General features: G+C 51.3%; 9 protein-coding genes across 9 annotated transcripts; 3 read left to right on the forward strand and 6 right to left on the reverse strand.

Annotated features, from left to right (window-relative positions):
- Positions 1-630: 630 nt before the first annotated feature.
- Positions 631-3,187, reverse strand: EDD37DRAFT_686709 (primary-amine oxidase; the record flags this gene model as incomplete). The annotated part of the gene is made up of 4 exons (XM_062819920.1): positions 631-2,407; positions 2,461-2,889; positions 2,949-2,992; positions 3,172-3,187. The coding sequence occupies 4 exons, from the start codon at positions 3,185-3,187 to the stop codon at positions 866-868; spliced, it is 2,031 nt and encodes a 676-aa protein (XP_062669936.1). The 3' UTR covers positions 631-865.
- An 824-nt stretch (positions 3,188-4,011) lies between these two features.
- EDD37DRAFT_649944 (mitochondrial outer membrane translocase complex, subunit Tom20 domain-containing protein) lies at positions 4,012-4,626 on the reverse strand (the record flags this gene model as incomplete). The annotated part of the gene is made up of 3 exons (XM_062818194.1): positions 4,012-4,223; positions 4,272-4,517; positions 4,569-4,626. The coding sequence occupies 3 exons, from the start codon at positions 4,624-4,626 to the stop codon at positions 4,012-4,014; spliced, it is 516 nt and encodes a 171-aa protein (XP_062669937.1).
- A 379-nt stretch (positions 4,627-5,005) lies between these two features.
- Positions 5,006-7,180, forward strand: EDD37DRAFT_665659 (Cullin repeat-like-containing domain protein; the record flags this gene model as incomplete). Its single annotated transcript, XM_062819255.1, has 1 exon — positions 5,006-7,180. Exon 1 carries the CDS (start codon positions 5,087-5,089, stop codon positions 7,178-7,180), a length of 2,094 nt encoding a protein of 697 aa, XP_062669938.1. The 5' UTR covers positions 5,006-5,086.
- EDD37DRAFT_630066 (chaperonin 10-like protein) lies at positions 7,160-8,158 on the reverse strand. Its single transcript, XM_062816552.1, has 4 exons — positions 7,986-8,158; positions 7,665-7,892; positions 7,551-7,609; positions 7,160-7,500 (listed from the first exon to the last, which is right to left on the reverse strand). The coding sequence occupies exons 1-4, from the start codon at positions 7,986-7,988 to the stop codon at positions 7,476-7,478; spliced, it is 315 nt and encodes a 104-aa protein (XP_062669939.1). The 5' UTR covers positions 7,989-8,158; the 3' UTR covers positions 7,160-7,475.
- A 28-nt stretch (positions 8,159-8,186) lies between these two features.
- On the forward strand, positions 8,187-9,573 carry EDD37DRAFT_396553 (Fip1 motif-domain-containing protein). The gene is made up of 3 exons (XM_062812286.1): positions 8,187-8,445; positions 8,496-8,551; positions 8,600-9,573. The coding sequence occupies exons 1-3, from the start codon at positions 8,314-8,316 to the stop codon at positions 9,348-9,350; spliced, it is 939 nt and encodes a 312-aa protein (XP_062669940.1). The 5' UTR covers positions 8,187-8,313; the 3' UTR covers positions 9,351-9,573.
- Positions 9,574-11,660: 2,087 nt separating this feature from the next.
- Positions 11,661-13,867, reverse strand: EDD37DRAFT_680906 (cyclin B1 interacting protein 1). The gene is made up of 6 exons (XM_062819734.1): positions 13,294-13,867; positions 13,009-13,245; positions 12,833-12,954; positions 12,381-12,785; positions 12,062-12,334; positions 11,661-12,009 (listed from the first exon to the last, which is right to left on the reverse strand). The coding sequence occupies exons 1-6, from the start codon at positions 13,377-13,379 to the stop codon at positions 11,981-11,983; spliced, it is 1,152 nt and encodes a 383-aa protein (XP_062669941.1). The 5' UTR covers positions 13,380-13,867; the 3' UTR covers positions 11,661-11,980.
- Positions 13,502-15,125, reverse strand: EDD37DRAFT_396634 (XAP5, circadian clock regulator-domain-containing protein). The gene is made up of 4 exons (XM_062812288.1): positions 15,062-15,125; positions 14,618-14,930; positions 14,011-14,563; positions 13,502-13,962 (listed from the first exon to the last, which is right to left on the reverse strand). The coding sequence occupies exons 2-4, from the start codon at positions 14,812-14,814 to the stop codon at positions 13,642-13,644; spliced, it is 1,071 nt and encodes a 356-aa protein (XP_062669942.1). The 5' UTR covers positions 14,815-14,930; positions 15,062-15,125; the 3' UTR covers positions 13,502-13,641.
- Positions 15,030-17,988, reverse strand: EDD37DRAFT_396586 (fungal-specific transcription factor domain-containing protein). Its single transcript, XM_062812287.1, has one exon. It carries the CDS (start codon positions 17,837-17,839, stop codon positions 15,296-15,298), a length of 2,544 nt encoding a protein of 847 aa, XP_062669943.1. The 5' UTR covers positions 17,840-17,988; the 3' UTR covers positions 15,030-15,295.
- A 4,781-nt stretch (positions 17,989-22,769) lies between these two features.
- On the forward strand, positions 22,770-23,891 carry EDD37DRAFT_657746 (uncharacterized protein; the record flags this gene model as incomplete). Its single annotated transcript, XM_062818915.1, has 1 exon — positions 22,770-23,891. One exon carries the CDS (start codon positions 22,770-22,772, stop codon positions 23,889-23,891), a length of 1,122 nt encoding a protein of 373 aa, XP_062669944.1.
- Between the last annotated feature and the right edge of the window lie 584 nt (positions 23,892-24,475).

A 24,475-nucleotide genomic window follows, 5' to 3' on the forward strand; every position in this document is an offset into this window, starting at 1 on the left:
GCAAGTCAAAGTGACGTGGGGTATCTCGCTAGGCTCGCTAAACTCGGCTGACCTGAGACATCAAGGTAAGCACGCATGCAGAAGAAACACCTGTTATGCGGAACTGTTCTGCACGTTTCCGTTGCATTGACCTGCCATGTCAGACCCGTAATGTCACATTATTCGACTCAGAAAGTAATCATAGAGCATTGTAAGTCGTAGAACAACTAACGTATACGTCTTATCTCGTATCATGCGATCTCACAGTAGAGGGAATTCGGTCACGTGCAAATAATCCATTCTTGATATTTTATTCTCCCGAAAATTCTGCTTGGCTGTCATGGTCAAAAAGTTAGAAGGTCACTTTTGGGCTCGGGGCGTCGCCTCACATCCCACTTGTTCATGTGTGCCTTACTCGGAGCTCCGGGTTGTCTTCGTACTCGTGCGTGTAAACCACGATCGCTACGAGGCATTAAGCAATGGAGTTGAACCTTGAGGGAAGCAATTCTGCAGAGACACCTCCACCCGGGGCTGGCGGCGTGAGATTACACCATGGCAAGATATGCGAAGTTTCGGGCTTGTCTTGTGGCCAACTTTTTTGCTGTTCGAAACAAATGATGTTGCTCTCTTTTTTGGTTCTTTTTTACGCACTGGCAATTCGTGTGCTAGTAAGCTGAGTCGAGGCCATCGCTCTTGGCGTGGACGCGACATGTGGAGTCCTCTCATTGTCAGACCATACTCAATCCATTGATCACTAGGTAGGCATGCCCACGCTCGCTCTAATCTTCTTTGCAGTATACTCAGGTCTAGGAAGGCTCTATTCAATCTATGCGTGTATGTGTTCTTTGAGCTCCTCCAGAGACTCGTTAATGTCGGACCTCATCGACTACGAGCAATGACCATTCATCTTAGAGACACCGTCAACAAGGACGCTCTGGTTCTTCTCCTGTGTCGACACAGCGACATCTATGGCAGGATTTGCTGTGAAGAAGTTGATCGGTTTCAGTCCAACAGTCATTTTCTCGACCGGCATCACGGGCCAGTCTTCGGCTCGCGGATTGTGTGTCGATCCGAACGTATGCCAGATAACAATGTCTTCCTTCCTCACACTCGTCTCCTGCCCCTTCTCGCGACGCTCTTTGATCCAGGAGGCAATCCCCTGCCCGCCCATCGATTGCATGGTATGTTGACCCGAGGCAAACAGCTCTTCGTCACTATGGCGCGTGACCCATACTGCATGCTCGCCGAACTCCGACCTTTTGGCGTGGTATGACGAGGGGTGCGCCAGTACCAGCTGGCTGTAAGACGGCGCAAGCTTGTACCCGACCGGACTGCCTGTGACTGGATTGATGACATCTTCGTTGACGATCTTGAACACCCGGCCCACAGAGTGATCGAGGTCGAGGCCACTCTCGCTCTGAACAATCTGCGACTCTGTTGTATATCCGATGCCGAATGGATTGTGGACTTTCGGATCTTGAATGGGCATAGGATGCGACTCCTCCACCAACAGCGAATTCTTGTAACCTTCAACAGCCGGATCGATGCGCAGGGAGAATAAGTGCTGGTGATATGGCGCCATGACACCTGGTGCGACGACCGTCCCAAATGGTACCTTGTCGCCAACACTAATTGGAACAGTTGAGACGATCCCTGTCGCGCGAACCTCGTAGTTCAATGACGCATCCTGGCCAAATTGGAAAGCAAAGATATACTCATAATTGCTCACAGTGATGATCGTCTGCAGTATCAGGATCCGCGACCGAGTGACGACAGCATGTCCGGTGCGGAAGTTGGTATGCTTCCAGAGAATGCCATCGTCGGCTTCGTGACAGCATACAGCGTTTGGCAGTTTGATCGGGGTCCCGTCGGTTGTGGTATGCCAACCATCAAAATACTTGATGTGGCCCAGACAATCGCAGCCTAATTTCAGGTCATTCGCGCAAACCCCGGCGCCGTCACTGCCTAAGTCAAATGCTGCCTTGCGAGCATACGGCATGCGAGGGTCGGCGTAAGGGACAAACATTTCTGAAAGAGACAGACGGTAGAAGAGACTCCGGCCATCGTATCTCACATCGTGCAAGGTCAGACCTTCGCGGTAATTGAAGCCTACACGAAATCTCCATTTTTCCCACTGAATCAAGTTCCCATCAACCTCAAACGAGGGACCTTCGGGTTGAGAGACGTGATAAGGCTTCGTGGTCGTGCGGTGGTTCTTAACCAAGTCCGGATGATACTCGATTTCGGCACCGTGGACTTTCTTCGAGTCATACGCCTGAGCAGCTTCGCTGATGTCGTTCCCAGTACCAAATGGAAGGTAATATATCTTGAGGACCTTGGCGTCTCCTGACATTTCGACGCATAGATCCAGAGGGTAAGCATAGTGGTTTGCATCAGGATGGCTTATCAGCTTCATGTAGAAGTAACACTACTTTGATCAGCACTCCTCAAGCAACGCCAGCCGAGCTCATGTCAACATACCATGGTGATCTTCTGGCTCATATCATTCATGCCGTCTGTCCCATAAGTCCATGGTTCGATGTTGATAGTCGCACCTTCTGGAAGATGCATGGATTTGATGGCTGCCTGCACCTCTGGGTCCTTGAGACATTCCTGCTCAGCCTTCCGCATATCGGTTGCATCGACATGAGGATGGCAGCCTTTGAGTTGACGTTCTTCTAGAATCTTGCCAGAAGAAACATCGACCTTGAGCTGATAGAAATGGTCACTATCTCTGGGACCGAGAAAGACTTGCACCATGGCTACCCGTGCGGGAGCTGACAGGGATTGTGCCCCATGATGTTCATCTTCCAGGAAGCGTATCATCTCCTCCTTTGGCGGCTCCGAAAGCGTAAGCACTCGAAAGTACGCATCTTTGCCCGTAAAGGCAGACCGCACATGGTCAGCAGTCTGCTCGTCAGTACATTAATTAATGTAGACATCGAGGAAAGCTTGTTGCTCGCGCGTACCTGAGATATCTCGTTAGGAGTGAGAGGGTCAAGCGGGTGAGATCCTGGCTTCGACATGTTGAGCAGAGTTCGCTACGGTGGCAAAGACTCGAAACTTCTACGACGTTGGGCTGGTGCAGTCTACCGAGGCGTATCGAGGTGTTGTCTGCTCTTGGACGGATGCACGCCGTTCACGTTTCCAGCTTCCCAGGAGTTTGTCAAGGGCAAGGAGAAACTTATGTACCTACGTCAATAATCATGACGGCGCCTTGTGACATGTCTCAGTCGCAAAGGGTAGGTGTAGCAATTGACTTCCTGAGAAGTTCCGCAAAGGTTAGGAGTAGACGGGATCTTGACTCGGAGGAGGGCGCCCTTTTGCCAGCCGCCCCCAGCCTTGCCGGATATGTGCGGGGGATGGGCATTTGCTGTTTATATAGAGGAAGTCCGGAGGTGGAGCAGCAACGATCACCTCTCCTGAAAGCACGCGACCTCGAGATTCGGCTTGAGGTCGTTGCGGTAGGTGGGTTTCCTGAAGTAGGGACAAATCGGTCAAGCATAGTTGGCGTGCCGACATGGAAGTGCCGAATTTCGAGGAGCATGTTATCCTGCTCCCCATACCGACAACCTGTGGCTTTGGTAATGAAGACCTGTCCAGGTCTCCTCAATGCATCGTTTCCGCCTCAACGAACGGCCATCCTTCATTGTCAGATAGCTAATTCAGTCGAGCACATTACACAGCCCGCGCTTGCTCCTGCTGTCCTCAATTGAGCACCTCGAATAAGACCAACGTGAACAACCATTGAAACAAGGAAACAAGGGACAATGTGTGTTCAATGATAGAATTTTGGAAATCCTGTAGAGCCTTCCATTGGTGAGGATCAACCTGCCAAAGTCCGCAATATTATGTTCAAGGCAGAGATATCTTTTGAAAAGGAGCATTCGCCTCTAGGACGTTGATATACAAAAGTCGTACAGAGGCGAGAGTTCATCAGCTAGAGCTTGAGGATATGATCGGCTCTATCCACAGACCGCATTAAGAATTTCTTGTTGATACAATGTCGTATAGACCTTCTGTGGCATGAACCTATTCAACGCCCGGTCCGCTGTCGGATGCTCCCTCATTGCTGGCACCAAAAGAACCCACTTTTAAGTTCTTGTCCTGGGCTACCATGACTGCCAGGATCTCGAGGATGTCTTTTGGGACGGTGTTATCGTAGATGCCGATAAGTGACGAGGGTTCGGGGTAGACCTTCAGGCCTTTGTAGAAGCAGAGAGCAGCGCCAACCGGATCCGAACCTGTGAAAAATCAGTAACCGCAACCTCCGCCCAGTAAGGTGTGCATACCGTCACCAGCTAAGGCCTCGCCCTGAGCAATCTGTTGCATGAAGAAGGCCTCCTTCTCCTCGATGTCGGTCGGGAAACCCTCTTCGATAGCCTCTTGGACTACTCTCTTGACTTCGTCTCTTTGCTTTTTGCCTTGGATTTCGGCCTCTTCCTTCGCTAATCTGGCCTGCCTCCGTGATTCTCTTTTCAAAGCTTTTCGGAACTCGGGATCATTTCTTCGCTTGTAATCGAAATAAACTGCATATGCTGCACCAATGTTAGTCTGTACAGAAGAATATTGCCCACTGAGGGACTGACCAAGCAATCCTGATACGACAGTCCCGACGGATATCGTGACAATCGTTGAAGTCTTCATGATGCGAACACTGTGAACGGGGGGGACGCGATTGCGCTATAGGTGAAAAACTCGAGAGATGCAAACAAGTATCGGACTGATGTATGAAGACCCTAAAAGTACGAGATGTCGCTGATGCCAATGGCAAGATAAAAGCGATGAATGGAGTGACGGTGATGTAGCTTTTGGCGAAATTTCCCAGCTTCTGGAGCCCGACCAGATTCAGCGGAGCAGGCGCAACTGGACGCAAGGCTGCTGGCTGCTTTTAGCGCTTGCCAAGTCCGCAAATCGACTGGCAGCCTCGTCTCTCAGCCTTGCCCCTGGCTCTAAGACGAGATGCACGTGACTGGCGCGTCTCATCATTCGGCGCTCGCAACTACGACTTCATCTGCCTACGAAACGTTGACTTGCACACCACCGCGCAGTTTCGCTGCAGGTACAGAGTACACCTCCTGTACCGCAGTGCGCGTGTCCATTCGTCATGGACACTCGTGGCCTCACTTTGCGGCGGAAACGCAAGGATCGTCCTACCATAAGTGCACCCCAAAATCCCACTGGTCCAGGCATTACCAGGCCTGCAGCACAGCAGAACAAAGGCGGAAGTACTCTCGCTGTTCCGAAAGACCGCAATGCGCCCACCGAAACGTCAGATCTTGTGAAGCGAAGGTATTCCACACGTTATAACCAGCTTCCAGACTTCAGCAAGGCCGGCGCCCCTCCTGTTCCTGCCCTCCCAGGCACCGTAAAGCGACGTTCTCAAGGAGGCTCTCCCCGTCGACCAGGGACATCCTCCTCCGCACTCCCCGTCGTCGTCGACGATGAAGTCTTCAAGGACCCGAACTTGCAAACCGACCGTTATGTTACCGACCTTCTATCCGCTGCCTCCGAGCAAGACATTCAAGAATATCAAGCCAATCTTCAGCGGCTGAAGAATCGTAACTCTGCGGAGTTGCAACAGAGTGTCTATCAGAACAGAACATCTTTCATCAAGATCAGCAAAGAGGCGGAGAAACTAAAATCTGAGATGGGCATTCTACAAAGTCTCATGTCCGAGCTTACCAGCACACTTGGACAAGGCGCCACTGTCGGCTCTAACAATCTACTCACACCAGAGCTCACCCACACATCTTCTCAGTCACGGCGCAACGCGAATCGGACTTCAGTCGCAAACTTGGAGCAGATGTGGAATATTCAACTCCAGGCCTTGTGGAAGAACATTGAGAAGTCACAAAAGTTCCTTCCAGCCGTACCCGGCCGTCATATTGTTGCTGAGACGGGCAACTGGATAGAGCTTGATAGTGCGACTTGGAAGCCCAAACGTCCCGTGCACATTGTGCTTCTCAATGACCATTTACTCGTTGCGTCTAAGAAGCGTAAACGAGTCGATCCAAACGTTCCACAGCAGGGCCCTGCGCCAACCAAACTTGTTGCCGAAGAGTGTTGGCCTCTTCAAGATATCGAGATTATCGATATGGCGGCCAGCATGGCCAATGGCACTGGCGCCCCGGCAGAAGAGAGGGCCATTGCTTCTGCATTGACAATCAGGTCCGGCGCACGATCTTTGACTTACAGACATGAAAAACGCGACGAGAAAGCCAAGACAGGCTTGATTATGGCTTTAAGGAAAGCCACTGAGGATGTCAGAAAAGCGACAAAGCCTCAAGAGGACCAAAATACTACCCAGACTGAAAGCTTGAACTATTTCGCCGCCCGAGATCCAGCTTCGGCAACGAACACTGACATCATTGAGGGTATAACTTCCGCCAAAGAGAAGCCTGAGATCCTGATTGACGTGGATGGCAAACAGCAGAATTTCAGGTGGATTGAGGGTCAAATCGATGACCTTGATATCGACATATCGCTCCAACGTTTCCCGGAGGCCGTTGAAAAGGTCGAGAAACTTCGACAGATTGCCAAGGGTCTGAAGAACAACTCAATCGCTCAGGACCTTATCGCCGTCAAGGTCGACGAACGTGCCGCAAAACTCGCGACCGTTCTCTGCCGTGAGCTAAAGGAAACGCCCTCGTTCATGGAATCAACAAAGAGGAACACACAATACCTAATCAAACTCGGGTTTGAAGACAGGGCACGCGAGATATACCTGAATGCTCGCAGTGAGACTCTCACGAAGCGTGCGAGGCAATGTGTTTTTGACGGCGATCTGCAACGATATGTGTTCTCAATCTCTTACGTCTATTTTACCATTGTCAAAAATACCGTGCTCATCTATCAAGCCTCGTTTTCACCCTCAACCATCAGCGCGTGTATCAAGTGGGCAAACGGCCATCTTGAGACATTCAACACGTTGCTTGCGCGACAGCTGAGCGCCGTTGAGAAAGAGGGCAAGCTATGGAGAGAATGCATGGACGTCGTCTGGAATCACGAAAGAGAGATGCTCGGCGGTTTCGGGTTGGATTTTAGAGCAGTCATAGGGAGACGACTGGAGGTAAAAGAGGTGCGAAACGTCAAGGCAGAAAACGGAGAAAAGAGCAGGTCAAAGTCGAATACGAGGGTACAGGCTTGGGAAGAGCGAGGACGAGACAAGAACCTGCCGATGCCTGGACAATTTTCTTGATTTGAGCGGAGAAGATTGTGCTTTTGATTGTGGCAGCCACAAATACACAAGGTATATCGACAAGATGCCGGAACAACTCCACACTCCCTCTGATGGATGCTGTGATTACAATTTCCTGCGCAACTCTGCCTAGACGGACTGATCGGCTGACGGTTCGGAAACATCGAGGGTGTCTTGGTGGTAATACATGCTGTACAAATCGCTAAAGTAAGGTCTTTTTTATGTCCTGGGGCCAGTGATTCTGAGCAGAAAGTATCGCCCCAACGCCATGACATGAGATAGCAGGATAGTCAATCTATTCGTTGATCTTCGCCAGGATCCTAGTGTCGTTAGCAAAGCGCCGTCCACAATGTTCGGCAGTGCGACATACTCAGAGTCCCGGAATAGAGAATACTCTTCCTCACCGACCTTCACGGGGCTACCTCCATACTACACCAGCGCATTAGCCTCGTCATTCGAACTTGGGTGTGAGAGCTGATCATACCTGAGGAATCAACACCTTGTCGCCTTCCTTCACGCTCATTCCTATTCTCTTTCCATCCCTGTCGAAACCACCAGGTCCGACGGCCAGGACTTTGGCTTCGTTCAATTCCTTCACGCTGCTCTCGGGGAGATAGATGCCACCAGCGGTTCTGGCTTCGGCTTTGATGCGCTGAATCAGGACCCGGTCAAGCAGGGGAGCGAGAGAACGAATGCTCTTGAGTGCGGTAGTCTATATAGTTCTTCATTAGCGCACGAGGTCATCTTCAATAGAGATGCATCTGCGGAGGTCAGGGTTTTGCGGCGTCCGGACATGCGGACTCACCATTTTGAATAATATGAGGCGGCAGAGGGTACTCGTAGAGATATAGAGGGGGAGACGAGCTTCGAATAGTGAATGCGACGGTGTACAGAATGATCCGAGCAACCAGAACAGAGGTTTATGGTTTATTGCGAACTTATTTTCTGGAAGAATCCAGCCGGCAGACTTTCCCCGATCGCGGCTCGCCAGAAAGCAAAAGCTGTGGTTGGAGCTTCCCCGAAGGCAAGAAGTGCAAACGTAGCAAACTTAGCAAACGTCCTGCGCTTTCCATACCAAGCCCTCGACCGTTTCATTCCCTTGTTTACTGCTTGATATCTACGAATCCAGCAAGATGATGGACTCGGACGAAGACGATATATATCCCGATTATGACCCGAAAAATGGCCACACGCACCAGGCTGAGGTCAAAATGGAGGACGCAGAGGACGGAGAAGAGGAAGGCGAGGAGGTCGAAGACAGCGACGTAGGTCACGCCGAAAATATCTAGAGATCCCGCAACTAACACTTCGACAGGACGATGTCGATTTCATAATAGATGTCAAAGAAGAGAATAAGTCCGAACCTGCATCGTCAGTCGATCTCACTCATGCGCAACCCCAAGATCTAACAGATCCTAGACAAACAAAACGCCCTCCAGGCCTCACACCAGGTCTGTCGACCACCGACATACGGAAAGCGTCTAGCACACCACAACCAGTAATAAAAGCAGAAACACCAGGCGCTGGCACCACCAGAGCGGACTCACAAACGCCCAACGACCGACCAGGCACCGAGTACCCAGCAAGACACACCTCGAAGCTCGACCCGAACGGAAACCCTGTACATCCTGCGACCGGCAAGCCCATCCTATCCACGGATTTCGACGTAGACTTCACACCAGAGTCCTCCAAACCGTGGCGGAAACCAGGCGCCGATATTACCGACTACTTCAACTACGGCTTTGACGAGTTCACGTGGGCGTCATATTGTCTTAAGCAGCAACAGATGCCGAAGGAGGTCAAAGAAATTACGCAGCAGGCCGAACAATTGAAGGCATTTGTTGAAGGAATTCCAGGAGGCGGGATGCCCGGAATGCCTCCCATGCCCGGTGCGCCGGCACCTGGTGCTGACATGTCGGCTATGGCCATGCCGAGCGAAGCTCAGATGCAGCAGATGTTCACAGCCATGACCTCGCAGGGTATCGACCCGTCGACCATGGACCCGTCGCAGTTCATGCAGTTTATGGGAGGCAGCGGCGGGGGTATGATGGGTCAGCCTCAACAGCCAGCTTATGGTGGAGGTGGTGGCAGCGGCTTCGATCAAGGAGGCGGAGGTGGAGGTGGTGGCTTCGGGCGTGGCAGGGGTAGAGGTGGACGGAGGAATTGGTAGAGACAGTTTCGTCATCCGGATTCCCCCGAGCATTACTGATTGCGCGCATTGTGCATGTGCATCGTGTTATGGACCTGGCGTCAGGCGTCAAGGGGGTCTCGCAATAAAGTGCAGGGACAATATGGGCAAGGGACGCTTACCTTCACTTTTTACAGAAGGTGTGCTAGGTTCATGGAAACCAGGGTATCAATCAACGAGAGGCTGCTTAGATGAGATATCCCCTTTGATTTTCGAATGTGAAAGTATCAAGGCTGGCAAGGGAGTGCGTGCTACCAAAATACGTTGCTTGACCGACTGAAATGAAAGGACTTTCCATGCCGTTGAATATGCTTGAGCTGAGTATCGATATTAGTTAGTACACTCATCCAAGTACAAAAACGAAAGAGACTGGTGTCGAGTATTTCAGGACTACTCTCTCATCCATGCCGGTTCGAGCGGTCCTCAGCCTAGACAAGTGGTGCACAGTATCGGCGCTTCTCGACCCCTGAACATCTCAGCCTTGCGCCGCATGCCAAGAAGAAGTCTATCACGATGCTACACACCTGCAACTTCAGTGACCACAAGCAGATACCCAAGCCTGACGTTGGAAGACGGCTGTTCCTACGTACAGTTGCACATGCTATCATGTATACCTTTGACATGTTTCTCTTCTTGCGACCCTCAGTTGAGCCTGTCCTAACTCAGCCTTTAGTTCAGTGCGGCATGACGCTCACTTCTCTGGACGGGAACAGCGTGTGAAGGTGGCACATGCTCTTCAAGAAGTGAAGTGAAGAGATCGACTTCCGTCGACACAGCCTATAAGTATCCTGTCTTCCACCTCCTTCCTCCTTTCCCATACCATATACCTCCTAACTTCCCCTATCTACACCGTTACATCCAGTATCCCAGGTCTGTGTCGACCCAGTCCGTCTCTTCAGCCTTTCCTCACTCCGTCTGCAGACATTCAAAGCACATTTCAAGAGCTATCAATCCATCATGTCGTCCAAAGGCCGAGGCCTCGACCTTGCGGTCTTTGATGATCCCAGATTCTGTCGAATGGGCCCAAGATCACCAACAAGTTCATCGACAACACAACCTCTAAACAATTGAAAGCTACTGTATCTATGCCTGCGCGAACAGTTCGAAGTAACAGACAGAGCCGGACCCAGAAGGCAACCCGCAAGAGATCCACCAGGACGAAAGCGATCACCGAGACAGAGACGAACACCGGATCAGTTACCACAAACGTCACTCGCTCCGCTGACGGCATCACCAAGAAGAGTACGACGAAGCAAAAGATCATCACCTACACGGTCGTCGAGAGCATCCTCAAGCCTCAAGCGGGTAGGAAGAAGGGTCATTTCGAAATGTCGAAGCGGGCTCAGTTGTTGTTGAAGGACAAGGAGGAGAGTGAGGATGAGGGCGAGGATATGGACGAAGACGAGTATTGAATGGTGACAGAAGCTCCCACCACTGGCGAGACCAGCGAGGTGCAAGTGGACAGAGCATCTTGGTCACAGTCATGACATCTGGTGCCAAAAGATTCGTTACGTTCTTCAGCCACTTTTTCAAAGGATATGATTGCGCTCAAGGTCCAGAGCTGAGGATATTGACGAGAGGTGCAGAGCGAACGTTCTCTCTGTGCTTGAAAGCCAGACGACCAATACCGTCGTAGAGTGGGGGAATTACCAACACTCTACTCATGAAATGTACTTAAGATCCCAATATTTATGCATGCACGTCGAGCTGGTGCGCAGACATAGTGCTTAGCAGCAACTCATGGCAATACATTACTATGATCTCTTCTCCAGAGCCAGGCATAAAGCCCAACAATGATGAAAAGATCAAGCATCTATCAATGTTAGCCAGCAACAGCAGCAAAACGACGTTGATCAAGAATCTGAGGACCCGGCCATGGGATGAACAAAATCGAGCAAACTACGCGCTCTCATCATGGCACTCCAACCACCCGCCTCTTCCAGACCGCGGCGACGAACAGCCCTGGTAGCCATGAGGCATACCAGGCCAGCTTGTCCTGGAAGAGGCGCCTCAGTTTTTAAGAATAAGTTACTTACCTGCTCGGTTTGTTTGGGCGAAAGTGTTGGAGAGAAAAGAAAAGAGAGAGTAGAGGGGGGAGGCAGCGGGTATATATAGACCATCAGATCAACCGTGTGGATACTACTGTGCAGAAAGGCCATTGTCAGATCAGAAAGTAAATCGCCAACGGTCGTTTTTGAGTGGCTGAACCGGATGAGTAGAGGGTGGCGGATCTGATGAGGATGGATGCCTTGTGTATATCATGCGCACGTTGATCGTGTTCCAAGACTGGTTGTGAGGGTGGGTAGGTGGGTACAGGTGCGGGTCTGGATTGATATTGGGCACCGACTGAGTACGTGTAGACATAGAGGTGGACGTACCAAGCACAACAAGAACTCGAAAACGCGTTTTTTTAGGCAAACCGATCATGTCACGCTGCTTAGCCGAAAATCATGGGCTAAGAACGTGCCGAGCTCGACGAAGTGTACTTGATCAACGTGGAAAAACCAATCAATCCCCCAATGATCCATCCCATATCTCGAACAACTCGGTAATGAAAGCTGTGCTTCGATGGGAGCAAGCAATAACCGCGCACATACAGTATCTGGTTCTCCCTAATGCTGCACCATCTGGTAGAACTTGCCTGCCATGCATGAGTCGGGGGGATTCCATCAGAGGAAAGGAATGCGACTTACTTGTATTTGAATCAAACTTTGGATGCATATCCCCTGATCCAGCTGTACCCGGCCGACTTATCTTGATACCTTGCAGTAGTCCAGTGTAATTGGTCGATACGGGCACTTTGCTGTTATGTATGGGCTGTGGCCGGGCAGAACCTGGTATACGTTGCTCATGGGTGAATTGAGTTCTCCCAGCTGTTACCGGAAGTTGAGATCGATTGACGGCAGCCCTTGCCTGACCCGGTAAAGTGGCTCGATGTAGTGGAGTGCCAGAGATGCCAACGGTAGCTTAGACACATCAGTAACTGTCGAAAATTCGCGGCCGTACACGTACCGAGCTTCGCAGGAAGTGTGGCTGTAGATGGCATCCCTCTCTGAGCAGCGGCCATCGCACTACTGCCAGATCTTTGGTGAGGATGCAGCGGCTCGACACCACCATATCCGACGTCCAGTGGCCGGTTCCCTCTCTCGGAAAGCGACGGCCGGACTGTTGGCTGAATCTCTGGCCGTGGAGCTGGCTTTGCAAAACCAGCGTCGGGCCGTCGTACACTGGCAATCGACTGCAAAGTCTGCTCGACATCCTTCGAGGCAGCAGGAGCTATCATCTCTGCTGCCTGGGCTCTTTGTTTGAGGGCGTTATACAACTTCTGCATCTGGGCAAGCTTGCGGCTTTTCTCTCGGTAGTAATCCGCGAGCTCGTCATGTTTCTGCTGCAGACCTTGAAGCTCAGCCGTCGAGTCTTCGGATCGTCAGCGTTGATATCTCCTCTGTGCATGGGTATCACACCTCCTAGCTTCTTCTGCATTGCTTGAATCTCAGTATTGGCCTCGTGGACCACTTTGTCCATTGTTGAACTGAGGTGGGTGTATTTCTCCGTCAGATTCTTCGCCACAAACTGCTGGTAAGCACTACATTGCAATGAGCAGTATCCAGACAGGGTCGAGGTGCAGGGTGTCCCCTACATTTCATGTGTGACCTGGTAACTCCAGAAAGCCACTGCTCTTCCAGCGCATTCAAGGACCGTTGAAGGGTCGAGTCCACTGAGGACGCTCGTTTTGTACTCTTCGGAGGGGTCCAAGCGGGTCTTCACAGCATCGTCTTGGTTTGGAAGAGTGCTGTTGCAGGCAGGACAGCGACGCCGATCAAGTGGTGCGTCGGCGAGGCCGGTATTTTGCGTGCAAGGCAGACAGAAAATGTGTCTAATGAATATTAGCCAACAGAAGAGGTATGCCATTGATATATCTTACGAGCATGTGGTGACGACTGCTTCGCGCTTCAGAATCGCTCGACACGGTCCGCCATGCTGATTGTTGCATGTGAGTTGATGTTCCATGGTTCTCAAGCGGAAGATCGAAACGGGATCTTCAGAGCAAGCAGTAATAGGTCATTGGGAGGATGAAGATCCGGCGTCGAAGCGTGGAAAGAAGGTCCATAAACCGAATTGTCGGAAAACGGCGTCGGAAACGACGGGGATAGGCAGGAGCCCAAAAATGCTTTCTGAAACCAAAGCATTTCTTTTTATCCATAGTACTTTGTCCTCGATTGATATTGACTTGCCAACAACTCGGTGCTGATGCTTGTTCTGTTCGCATGGGCTATCCGAAGAAGAATGCATTCCCCTGCGCATCTCTCCTCCCCTTCGCCAAATCTTCAAATTCTTTACCAACCTTGAACTCTTTCCACACACTTGCGGGATATATGTGCTTGTTCTTCTCATACCAGCGCCTGTCAACCACCTTGGTCACAGTTGGATCATCGTTCTGGCCTTCCAGGTCCTCCTTCCCGGGCACACGAAGCACCGGAGCGTCTTCACCGTCTCTCTTCTTCGGAGCGGTGCCAGAATACTCAAATAGTAGCCTCCCTTCGGTGGTAGGATCTGGGATCTTGTTGGCAATAAAGTAGTAGAACTCATAGTGCTGCGAACGTTAGTTCTCAGAACAATTGATCGTCTTTGAGACACTCACTTGAGGAACAATGACCTCGCCTCTTACACACATCAAGTCGTCCACCCCAACCCTAGCCCACTGCTTCTTGCTGTCTTCTCTACTCTTGAGCGTCGCACCACCGCCAGAGGCACTCCCAGACACGCCAAGCTCGGCCCCGACCTTTCGACACCGCTCGAGGAATAGCCATATGTGATCTCCCTTCTTTACTTTGACAGTGCCGCCGGGTATATTTGCGCCATCATAGAACACAAATGGTATGGCGATCTCCGTCTCTTTAACAGCCTCTTGAATCTCAAGGAACTCTTTCCGTAGTCTGTCTCGTTCTTGCGCATCTGCTGCCAATGCAGCCTTCGTGATCGCTCTAGGAGGTGGTAAGGTAGAGTTTGGATTTGGTGTCAACTTCCGACTATTACTCGAGGGTTCTGGCGACGCTTCGGCTGTTGTTCGCGAACTTCGTGCCGCAGGAGTCGAGATGCCACTTGCGTTGTCGTCTTCATCCTCTCCAAAGGATAACAAGCCCTTTGCGGCCTTCTTCTTCTTCTTCTTTTTCGCGGGTTGACGCACTACCGCACTGTACTTTGCAAGTTAGAAACCCGTCAAGAGTTCTCAAATCGAACGATCTTACCCGTCACTATCTTCAACATCGGGCGTGGCCGTACCAGAGCCATCGCGTGCCTGTTTCTCCTTCTGCTCAAGCGCATCTGCGCGGCGTTTGCGAAAATCGTCGAGGTTGACAAGGCCGACAGTCTGTGATTTGAGCAGTTCTTCAGCCGACGCGGTCTGACTCGTGAAGCGCGGGGTAGACGCTCCCGAGTCGGTCATGGTAGAAACACTACGGAAGACTGAATGGTGATATGTGTTACTGATGCGGTTCGATGCGAGAAAGCGTCAAACCCCAGATCTTTAGGACAAGGCTGAGTAGCGTCCGCATTTTAGTTCTACCACCAATCAGAAATGGTTCAGTCCAGCCTTGTCCAGCCCGATGCTACACATGATGTACCTTTGCATCCTACGAGCAATGACAAGATGAAGGCATCTAGAAGACATAAAAAATGTACTTGAAACCTACCTATGCAATGGCCAGATGACACCGCAATACCACTCAAGCATTTCTCCATCCGGCGTCTGAAGATGTCGCGCCTGATTCCCTGAGTGGTCATGCTGTGTACTGAAGAACGAGTTGGTCTAAGAAGTCTATGCACTTTTTCCTGTATCACATCTTCGTCATCATATGTCATTGGGTGTATGTTCAAGATCCAAGGCCCAGATCCTTGCTTGTGCTGGATATCCTGCTCAGACGGCATCAGACCACGATATATTCACCTTCATTACCCTCCATCTTCATTATAGTCGTGAATTTGAACCCACTCTCATTGCCACTGCCTGGCGTATATGGGGTATTTGTCTCAGCATTGGCCTCATCTTCCCTGGTCTTTTCATCGTACCGTCGCCAGACCTTCTCTAGAAGCTCAAGACAGCTCTTGTTGTTAAGAAATCCACTGTCTTTCTGGATATCCAGGCACCTTTCTCGGATGACCTGCCGATCGATGCCGTCGACACATTCGCTACCAGTGATGAACAGAGGCCAGAGCAGGTAGACGTCTGACTTGACCGCCTTGATGTACATCAAACATTTCTGCACCCAGTATCTGATGCTTGCATCCGTGCTGGGAACAGTCGGATTGGCCAGGCGCTCGGTGTAGAGCAGCGCTGAATAGCGGAATGACTCTGAAATGTTTGCAAGGTCGACGCGTTGATCGTGAGTCAGTAGTGGTGCTTCAGGACTGGAGCAGTCGAAGACTCTGGTGTCAAGTTGCCAGGTCTGCAAGGCCTGGCGAATTTCCCTCCACTCCCGCCAGAATTGGGCTTTCACGTCTGGATTTGCGGTCTTTGAAGAGAACAGATCTTCATCTTGAACAATTCGCATCCACCCGTTACCGTCAAAATTGCTGTAGTCGAGGTCCACAGTGCCGGGCATTTGCGGAAACGGCCTTGACACCAGGGTCGGGCTTTCTTCGACAGTCTTCCCCTGACTCAAGACGTTCAGCCTGCCTAGCTTGGCTATTGTCTTGAATAGCTGACCATCGCAGCCTGCAAGATTTTCCAATGCCCATTCCTCGTCTGACAGGGCCGAAACATCCAGATGATGTCCTTGAAGTTGTCCTTCGCGATCATTCACCGTTGCGGTCATTGCGTCGAACCAGGTAAACATCCTTATAAACCACTTTGCCTCTTTCGTGTCCAATCCAAAATCATTTTGTCGCATACCGAGCAGCTTCTTCACACCTGCAAACTGGGTCTGAAACTTCGCTACTCCAGAGTCGCAAATGTGGAACAAGCACAAAATCAGGAGCGTCGCAAGAATTGAGTCGTCTTTCCTTTGAACCGGATCAGCAAGCTGTTTGTTCAACGATTGGATTGCAATGCCCTTGTGCAGAGATTCCTCTCGAGCTTGATCTTGAGGCGAAAGGGCGCCTATATCCTGCCATGACTCCTGCGTCAAGGTTAAATGTGCTATAGAGGAGCGCCTTGCAGGATCAGTCTTGCCCGTCGATAATGCTCCAGTTTCTCTTCGTTGTCGCAAATTGCTTGCAGACAATGCGGCTATGGCGTGCTGAAGTGTTTCACTCCTCGCTGCTAAGCGCAAGATCTGAGTCCTGTAAGGATTGGAAGGCCCATCGAAAGCCACTATCACAGGTGAGATGACCTCCGTGTAGTAGTTTATAAGGTACTGCATTCGTGGATTGGCGGTGATGGCGCCCATACCAGCATAAGACGCTAGCGACATGTTGTAATTGAAAGAGAACTGGGGAAATCCCGCAGTGGAATCATCATCAACAACAGCGCATTCATTGTCATACTCGTTGTCGTAAATACCGCGATCGATCTCCTCAACGTCTTCGTGAATGGCAGCAACATGTCCTTGTTCCGGCACTGGCTCCAAATGTTGAGGTTGTAAGGTTTGGGCGTATGGCTCGTTGTGGACATAGGATGTCTTCTGGCTCTGAAATTGGGGGATCTGCCCGTGGTCGGGCAAGGCACTGTCATACGGCGAGGGTATTTGAGGCGAGAGCGGGTAGCTAGACAGAGAATTTTGTGGCCGTAATGAGCCTTGGTTGAGACCTCGCCCGAAGTATAGAGTATCTGGAGAAGTGGTATAGGATGTAGGCGATGCAGTAGCGTTAAACCCAACACTAGGGCTAAACCCGACCGAAAACCCATAGGTATCAAGTGGGGAGGTCAAAGATGTGGAGGAGATCGATGCGTAGTTGTCCGTTGATTCTATCTTGATGGGGCCTGGCGCGTGTGAAGAGCGCGCTGATGTTGACGGCAAAGATGAGGTTGTGTACGAAGTGAAAGCCGAAAAGGATGTTTTCGACTGATCAAACAGAGATGAAGCGTTGTTCTTGCTGGCCGTGGCTGAGCTCATGGAAGGATGCGTAGCTCCTTCCTCTGGCTTTAGGGTTGGCTTATATTTTGCTTCTGCACGAGGCTGTGAGTCTTGCTGCTGCTGTGATGGCCTTCTCTTTGATCTCGATGGCGACACAGGTGTGATGATCTTTTGGGTGCCTGCGACAGGCAGTGACAGACCCCGTAGCTTGCCCCGACTTGCGACACCATTTCCCCAAGTCAATTGGGTTTTGTATCCAGCACAGTCCTTCCCATCTTCTAAGCATTTCGAGCAGTAGGGTCTTCGACGGTCGCATTTGACACTGCGAGTAGAACATGTGAAGCAGTCATCGGCTGCACCCGCGGCAGGAGCGCGCTTCCTCCTCTTCCGCGGTGCATTACCGTCAGTCTGAGATGCTGTGACTTTCGGGTGAGCCTCGACCTTGGCCGCCGACATCTTGAGCCAGGTGGATTTCAGGAGACTTTTGCTTCAGGACAATGAGAAGGGAGACGTCACTCGTAGGACTGCTAACGCAGGCTCGAAGCAAGCATTGAAGACGAGATGAGCATGTCGGCCTTTTCTCATTTGTCGCCGATATGGTGATACTTAGGGCCTGGGCCTGGTTGAGAACGATATGCACCCTCTTTGCATTGAGACCGTGGCTCGCGGGATGAAAAGGTCGAAAGGTCGGAGAATGACCGTGGATGGTAGATGGGTAGACTCGTAGATGATAGGGCTAGACAGACGAATGGACTTTAACTTCGCAATATCCGGGATCTGCAACGCAATAAACGGTCTGAGCGCCACCCACGAAAGAGATGCGAAGAGTTGATGAATGGACTCGTAGCGACCTGCTGTGCAGGAAGGTCTCTCACAGCCTGGAGATGCAACGGGGCATGCCGGAGTGGCGGCCAACGGTGCCCATGATGGGACGTACTCGTGCTGTAGGCGAGGTGCATGGGCAAAAAGATATCGCGTGCGTATTTCATGGGTGTGCACAGTGCCCTTGATTTTGCGGGCGAGGTCCCCGGATATGCGCTATCAAAGGCACTTGGAGGTGCACCCACGGACCTGAGAATTGACGGCAGTTGGTGCAGCATATCAGCAGATATAATTGGTGAAACACTCTACTTGGATAACACCAGCATCAGGCTAAATATGATGGCCACCGTTTAGTGGTCAAGCCTAATCTTCAAGTGGAGAGGCGAACATGGGAATTCGAGGATTCCTTTCTTCCAGAAACCTTGCTGATCGTGGCCACCGGCAAGTATCACTGGACGCTGATCGTTTCCGCCTCCACCACCGGCTGATGCACTAACCGTAAACTTGTCCCAAGACTCTTTAGCCTCGGTCTACATCCATTCGGACTGTCACCCTGCTATCTTTTTCACGCGCACGGCTCCGAAGAAGCAAGAAGCACAAAAGCATGGTAACGTCGTAGGGAGGATCGATACAATCTATGTTCAGCCTTGTGTTGTTGTGCCCTCTGTGAGCCCAGATCCGACAATAATACTGTACAGTGACTGGGTTAAGACCTATTCGTGGTCAAGCAAGACAGCACTGTACCCTGTTCGACACACCGTAGCTCGCTCGCTCGCCGGCATCATCCATCCCATGTGAGACCCCGGGCCTCGTGCTGGTCGCTTTTAGGAAATGCTGGTCCTCATCCTGCAACGTTCTACCCTGCACGAGCCGAAGGTACATCTCATACCAGACATGTCGCCTAAAAGCACTCGATATCCGTGAGGATTCGGATCATTGCAACATACTCCACCAGGTAAACGTGCTCGGTTCGAGCACCGCCAGATAGGTGCTTTGATAGCCCTTGGCTGAGCGAGAGAGAGTCCCTGTTGCGTCTCAGTGGGTGACTCTGGCTTTCAATTGCCTGAATAGATACTCGAGGCTCGTGTCTGCAAGGCTTGGATGCCATCTGTCTAATGTCCCGTAGCCGACGCTGCGTAAAGGTTCGGTGTGTTGTATCTTCACCACGGTCGGCGCGGGGTTAAAATTGCGGCCCGGGGCATGTCCCAAATTGCGATAGGTTCTGGTAGGGGTTTGGCCACTAACTTACCCACAATGCTCACCTTGCTGGGTCCGGTACCTACCCTTCCATTTTCACACCCATTTGGGGCTAACGGAGAGGTACGTACCACGACATGTCTGGTAAATTTACGCAACCTCCTCTCTGATCACGCTGCGAGGCTGCAAATGTCTTTGATGGCGAAATCCACCTCGACCGGCATCACAGTGAGTCATGACTTAGCGTCCTCTGCCTGATGCTGATCAAACCAGATCATCAAGTTCAAGCCAGGTCAGGCTTGGAAAGGACCTTTGGTGCAGCTGTTCCTGTTGTTTTGGTGCCTAAACACGGTGTTGAGGGCATTCTTCATGTATCCAAGGTTCCTGGCGGCCAGAGACCGTCCTCCTAACTGGCAGACTTAGCCATACAGGTCGGCCTAAAGAAGTTCGTAATGACTCAACCTTGGGAACTCATGGAAATATGCCGTCGAAAGCCTCGGAAGCAATTAGGAACCATCCTTTGGTGCCTAATTCTGTCATCTCATTGATGGCCTTGATCGTGCGCAGCAAGTAGTCCCTGGGTTCCTCTGCCCAAAGTGACAAACATTGACGGAGCTGGGCACTGCATCATAGACGCCGACAGGGCAAGTTTGCCTCATTCTTAACATATGACTCAATAGGAAATCTTCCAGATTGACTGCATGCAGTGATGATGCGATGGATGCTTTAGTGAAGATGGAAAAGCCAACCGTACTGGTGGATGGTGGAGGACATGCTGCCCAAGCCTTGCCAAGTCTAATGCGCAGCGAGTTGAGTTGGCAGTCTTTCACTCGTCAGCAGCACAACGACGAGACACTAACCTCATGCTGGAGCATTCCAAACAGTCAAGATCTTACAATATTGTACTGTAACAATGTCGAAGTATCCAATACTGTCGGTAACGCAAAATCAATGGTCATGACCGGTCAAGAAGCCAGAAGAGTGGACGTGAGGATGACCATGTGCCGTAGGCATTTCACAAGCACGGTGCAATTGACGGACGAGGCCAGTAGGGAAGAGAGCCCAGGCTGCGTCCAATGTCAACTCCTCAGTGTGAGATTGATGCGCTCTTGCGAAAGACATTGGCATTATCTCGAGGAAAGCTCGATGTTGACATGCTCCCCATGGGAAGGTGGCTCTGCATAGATTAGTGACATCTCTGGTGACCGATGTCAGCTGAAGTATGATCAGATACGCGGACATCGTTCGCAAGGCTGGCCGATGATTGGAATGCGCCGCGACCGCCATCGCCCAAAGGATAACTGTCACACGCTGACGCGACGGGATGTCTCTGCTGTCACTCGCAGCCTTCCAGCGACGCCAGGGACAAGAGCTGGCCATAGACCTGACGAGGCTCCATCATGCATATTCCGGGAATGATTCGATATCGTGGGCGAAGGCTCCAGCCGCGTGAGGGCCATGCCATTCGGTAGAGACCTTGATTGGATGTAAAGTTTATTCGAGTTGACTGTTCAGCTACCGTGGATATGAGCCAGAGGTTCACTAGCGGACCATAATTAGTCTTCAACTTTCTCGGAAGCCAGGCTGGTGGGAAAGATGGGCAGCCCACTACCCGTCGACCGGTTAAGCCGCATACCGACCGGGCCCGGTGCGCTGTCGACGTGTCCTATCCACAGTCGTTGTGTTGAAAATGGAGCAAGTCAGAGAGGATACCATGAATGCCATAATCGTTGTATCTTGACTGTCGCAAATACTGTCATTGTTGCGAGTGGCTGTGCGGCTTCGTTGGGTAGAAATAGTAAACGTCTCTCATACAATGGATCGGTAATCAAGAGGTACCTAAATAACACGAGGACGCAACAGTCTTGCTAAAGGACGATTGGAGCATTGTGGATGACCTCGTAAGCTGGCTCTTCAGGCACGTTTGCCGATCTACATGCCCGGAAGACGCCCAGATCCGCCCCTGGGATCTGCTGGATACTGGACATTTTAGACATTGCAGTAGCCCGAACAGTTGAAGAATAGCGAACGAGATCGATCAGGCTATGCGCAGTTAAGCAAGCAGCGAGCGAGCGGCATCTTCCCCAGTCCTTCTCGTTCTCCTTCTTTCCTGTCATCGCCACTGCCATGGGTGCCGCTTCCATCGACTTCTGTTATAGTTTGCTCAGCAGCAGGCACCAGGAAAAGAAATTGAAATAGAGAGTCACAGCCACTGCTAGACCCTCCTATGGCACAGGCGAACAACGAGCCGACGTCACGGTATATTTCTCATCCAGCTTTTGTCCTTGGACTTCCGAGTCTGCGTTGTACAGCAAACTCGGTATTATCCAGTTCTACTTACCCGTCATTACCGTACGAAACCACTTTTGTGATCCGATCTTTTCGCTTCTCGTTTGCAGTGCCCACTGCCCCCCCTTCCTTCGTTCTTTCTATTGTCAAAGGGGCCAGTCACAGTCACAATCGCGAGAAAAGTGACTGACTCGGGCCCACACACCCTCAAGGCCTCCCCCCCTGCAACTAACCCCTGCTCTCTGCCATGCTATGGGGGCCGTCGAAGCCTTGAAGTCCATCGCGCTGCAAGCCTGCAACGCATATCAGGAACGCCTCCACTGCACTATCTACTCCCTCTCCCAAAACTGTCTTTTTTAATTGCCCCTGATCTCCCATTTCCAAAGAATCAAACAGTCAATTTCATCTCTCAACAGAATCCTGCCTGGCCCTAGGCAGAATGCTCATTGGCCTCTTTTTACAACTTGGATCCAGGCGGCCCTAGCCTCTTCTTGTGGCTTCCACTCCTTACCAAATTCTTGTTTAGTCAGAAGCCTCAGCCGCGACCAACGCGCATACAAACAGGGTTCACAGAAACAACTCCTCTTCTATCAGACCCATCATTTTGGCCTTCAACGACTCATCCGCCGAGCCGTAAATCGACTCACGCCGGCTGCCTACCTCCGCGTCCCTAGATCGATCCACTCTGGGATCAGTTCCTGACTCCTCAGAAAACAACTTATACCTCCACGAACTTTACCCAGCCATCCAGATTTTCCTCTCTTCTCCTCTCCGCACTGCACACTTTTGCACGTCATTGCGCACTGCAAGCGGACGGAAGATCGACTCGACACTTTGGATTCACTTGGGTCTTGCGAGGCTCAATTTACGCGATCAACCCCAACCACCCTGTCAAGGCCAATCACGCTATGATATTCAGCCAGTCCAACATTTTCCGGAACTGCTTTTTCTCTCGACAACATCCTACGCCAGACCAGTCAGACATAGAACCAGATCGAGGGGGACACTGTTGCGGCCAGGGGCAGGAGTGAGGAGTTGAAGCCCAGCACGACACCACAGTTGATCCGGTGAACTCAAGATGAGTTACCACTACGGCGCACCGCCACACCACTACACCAAGGTCTTTGGAACACCATCTCCCTACGACCGCGACGAGTATGTGCACTACGCGCCGCAGTATGACGCGACGCCCAAAAAGCACACTCGAAAGGCCAGCTACAACCCATCGCCCAGAGTCGGTGGTTGGTACTCACCTGCGGGTGCCCCACCCAACTACTATGAGCCCAACGTCCAATATGCGGTACCACAGGATGACATCTATGTGAGTGAGGAAAAGGGCAGAGCCCGCAGACAAGAAAACCATTACAACACATTTCCCACCTCAAGATATCATACTCGTTCATCATCGCGCAAGCAGAACCAGCCCGTCTACATCCACGACGATGAGGCTGGATATGCAGACGTGCCGCCTACATACATCTATCGGGAGCCAAAGACAAAACCAAAACATGCAAGGAAGCCAAGCACTGACACGTACTTTTACTATGGGCAGGCACAGATCATAGATGAACAGCCCAAGCAATCTAGAACTCGGCGCTCCTCAACCACCAGCAGAACATCGCCTAAGTCAAAGCAGACGAAATCAACACCGAAGGCAACCGAGGAAGACGCCATTCGAGCAGGGATCCCTTCAGGCTACTCCATCAAGCATTGGGATCCGACAGAGTTGCCTATCATCCTGCTGGGAAGCGTGTTTGATGCCAACTCTCTCGGGAAATGGATTTACGATTGGACGGTTTTTCACCATGGTGCATCGACCCCGATGGCAGACATGGCTGGGGAGCTGTGGCTCCTGCTCATCAAACTTGCAGGGAAGATGAAGCGGGCAGAGGAATGTGTTGGCCGTGTCCACAATCTCGACAAACGAGAAACCGTCGAGGACTTCATCATCAGTGGCCACAGACTATGGGACAAATTCAAAGGGCTTCTCAAAGAGTGCGAACACTATATGCTGAAGGCGGCGAAGCGTGACGGCACAAAGACCATGGGCAAGAAGGCAGGCACAGAGTTCGTCGACTCCATCTTTGGACGCGATCGTTACCTGGAATCGACGGAGAAGATAATGAATCAGGTCAGGCTCTGGAACATGCGCTTCGATGTCAACTGCGAGGATACGCTGCGTCGACCCTCTGCTGCCTAGAATTTGCTCGACCAGGAGAACAAGGAAGAAGCAACTCTTTGATGGTGGCAAAAACATGACTTCGCCACATCACAACTCAACCATACACATTATCGAAGCATTTACGCGAGGCAGTTGGTGTTTCGCAGTCAGACACCCTGTGGGAATATTCAGCACGATTCATTCGGCGGCTAAAGCGTGCTATGAGTCAATTTTGAGCCTCGACTCAGGGAGGTGTTTTTGTTAATCAATTCTTTGCAGCCACGGCGAGCCGTTTTTTACAGGGAGGCATTCCAAAAAGTTACCACAGGGAGTGGAAGAGGATGAAAATCATGACAGATGATCTGTACTTTACTGGGTATTTGTTACGGCCGTCTGCGCATGTTGGGTTCCTTGATTTTCCGAGGCGGTACTGGGCGTCTTTCTCGTTTCATTGGGAACGTTTTTGCAAGAGATACCCCCTTCGTCTGGTCCTTTCACTGTATACTTATCTTGTCTCCAAGAAAGGGATGTCCGCAAGGACTTGTCGGGAGTTTTTGAGATTGTTATCGGGATTTCTGCTTTCTGAAAGGGCTACAGAACCTCTCAGGTACCCCAGGAACGGA

This window comes from Exophiala viscosa (assembly GCF_022695815.1).
Source record: "Exophiala viscosa unplaced genomic scaffold EDD37scaffold_5, whole genome shotgun sequence".
Classification (NCBI taxonomy): Eukaryota; Fungi; Ascomycota; class Eurotiomycetes; order Chaetothyriales; family Herpotrichiellaceae; genus Exophiala; species Exophiala viscosa.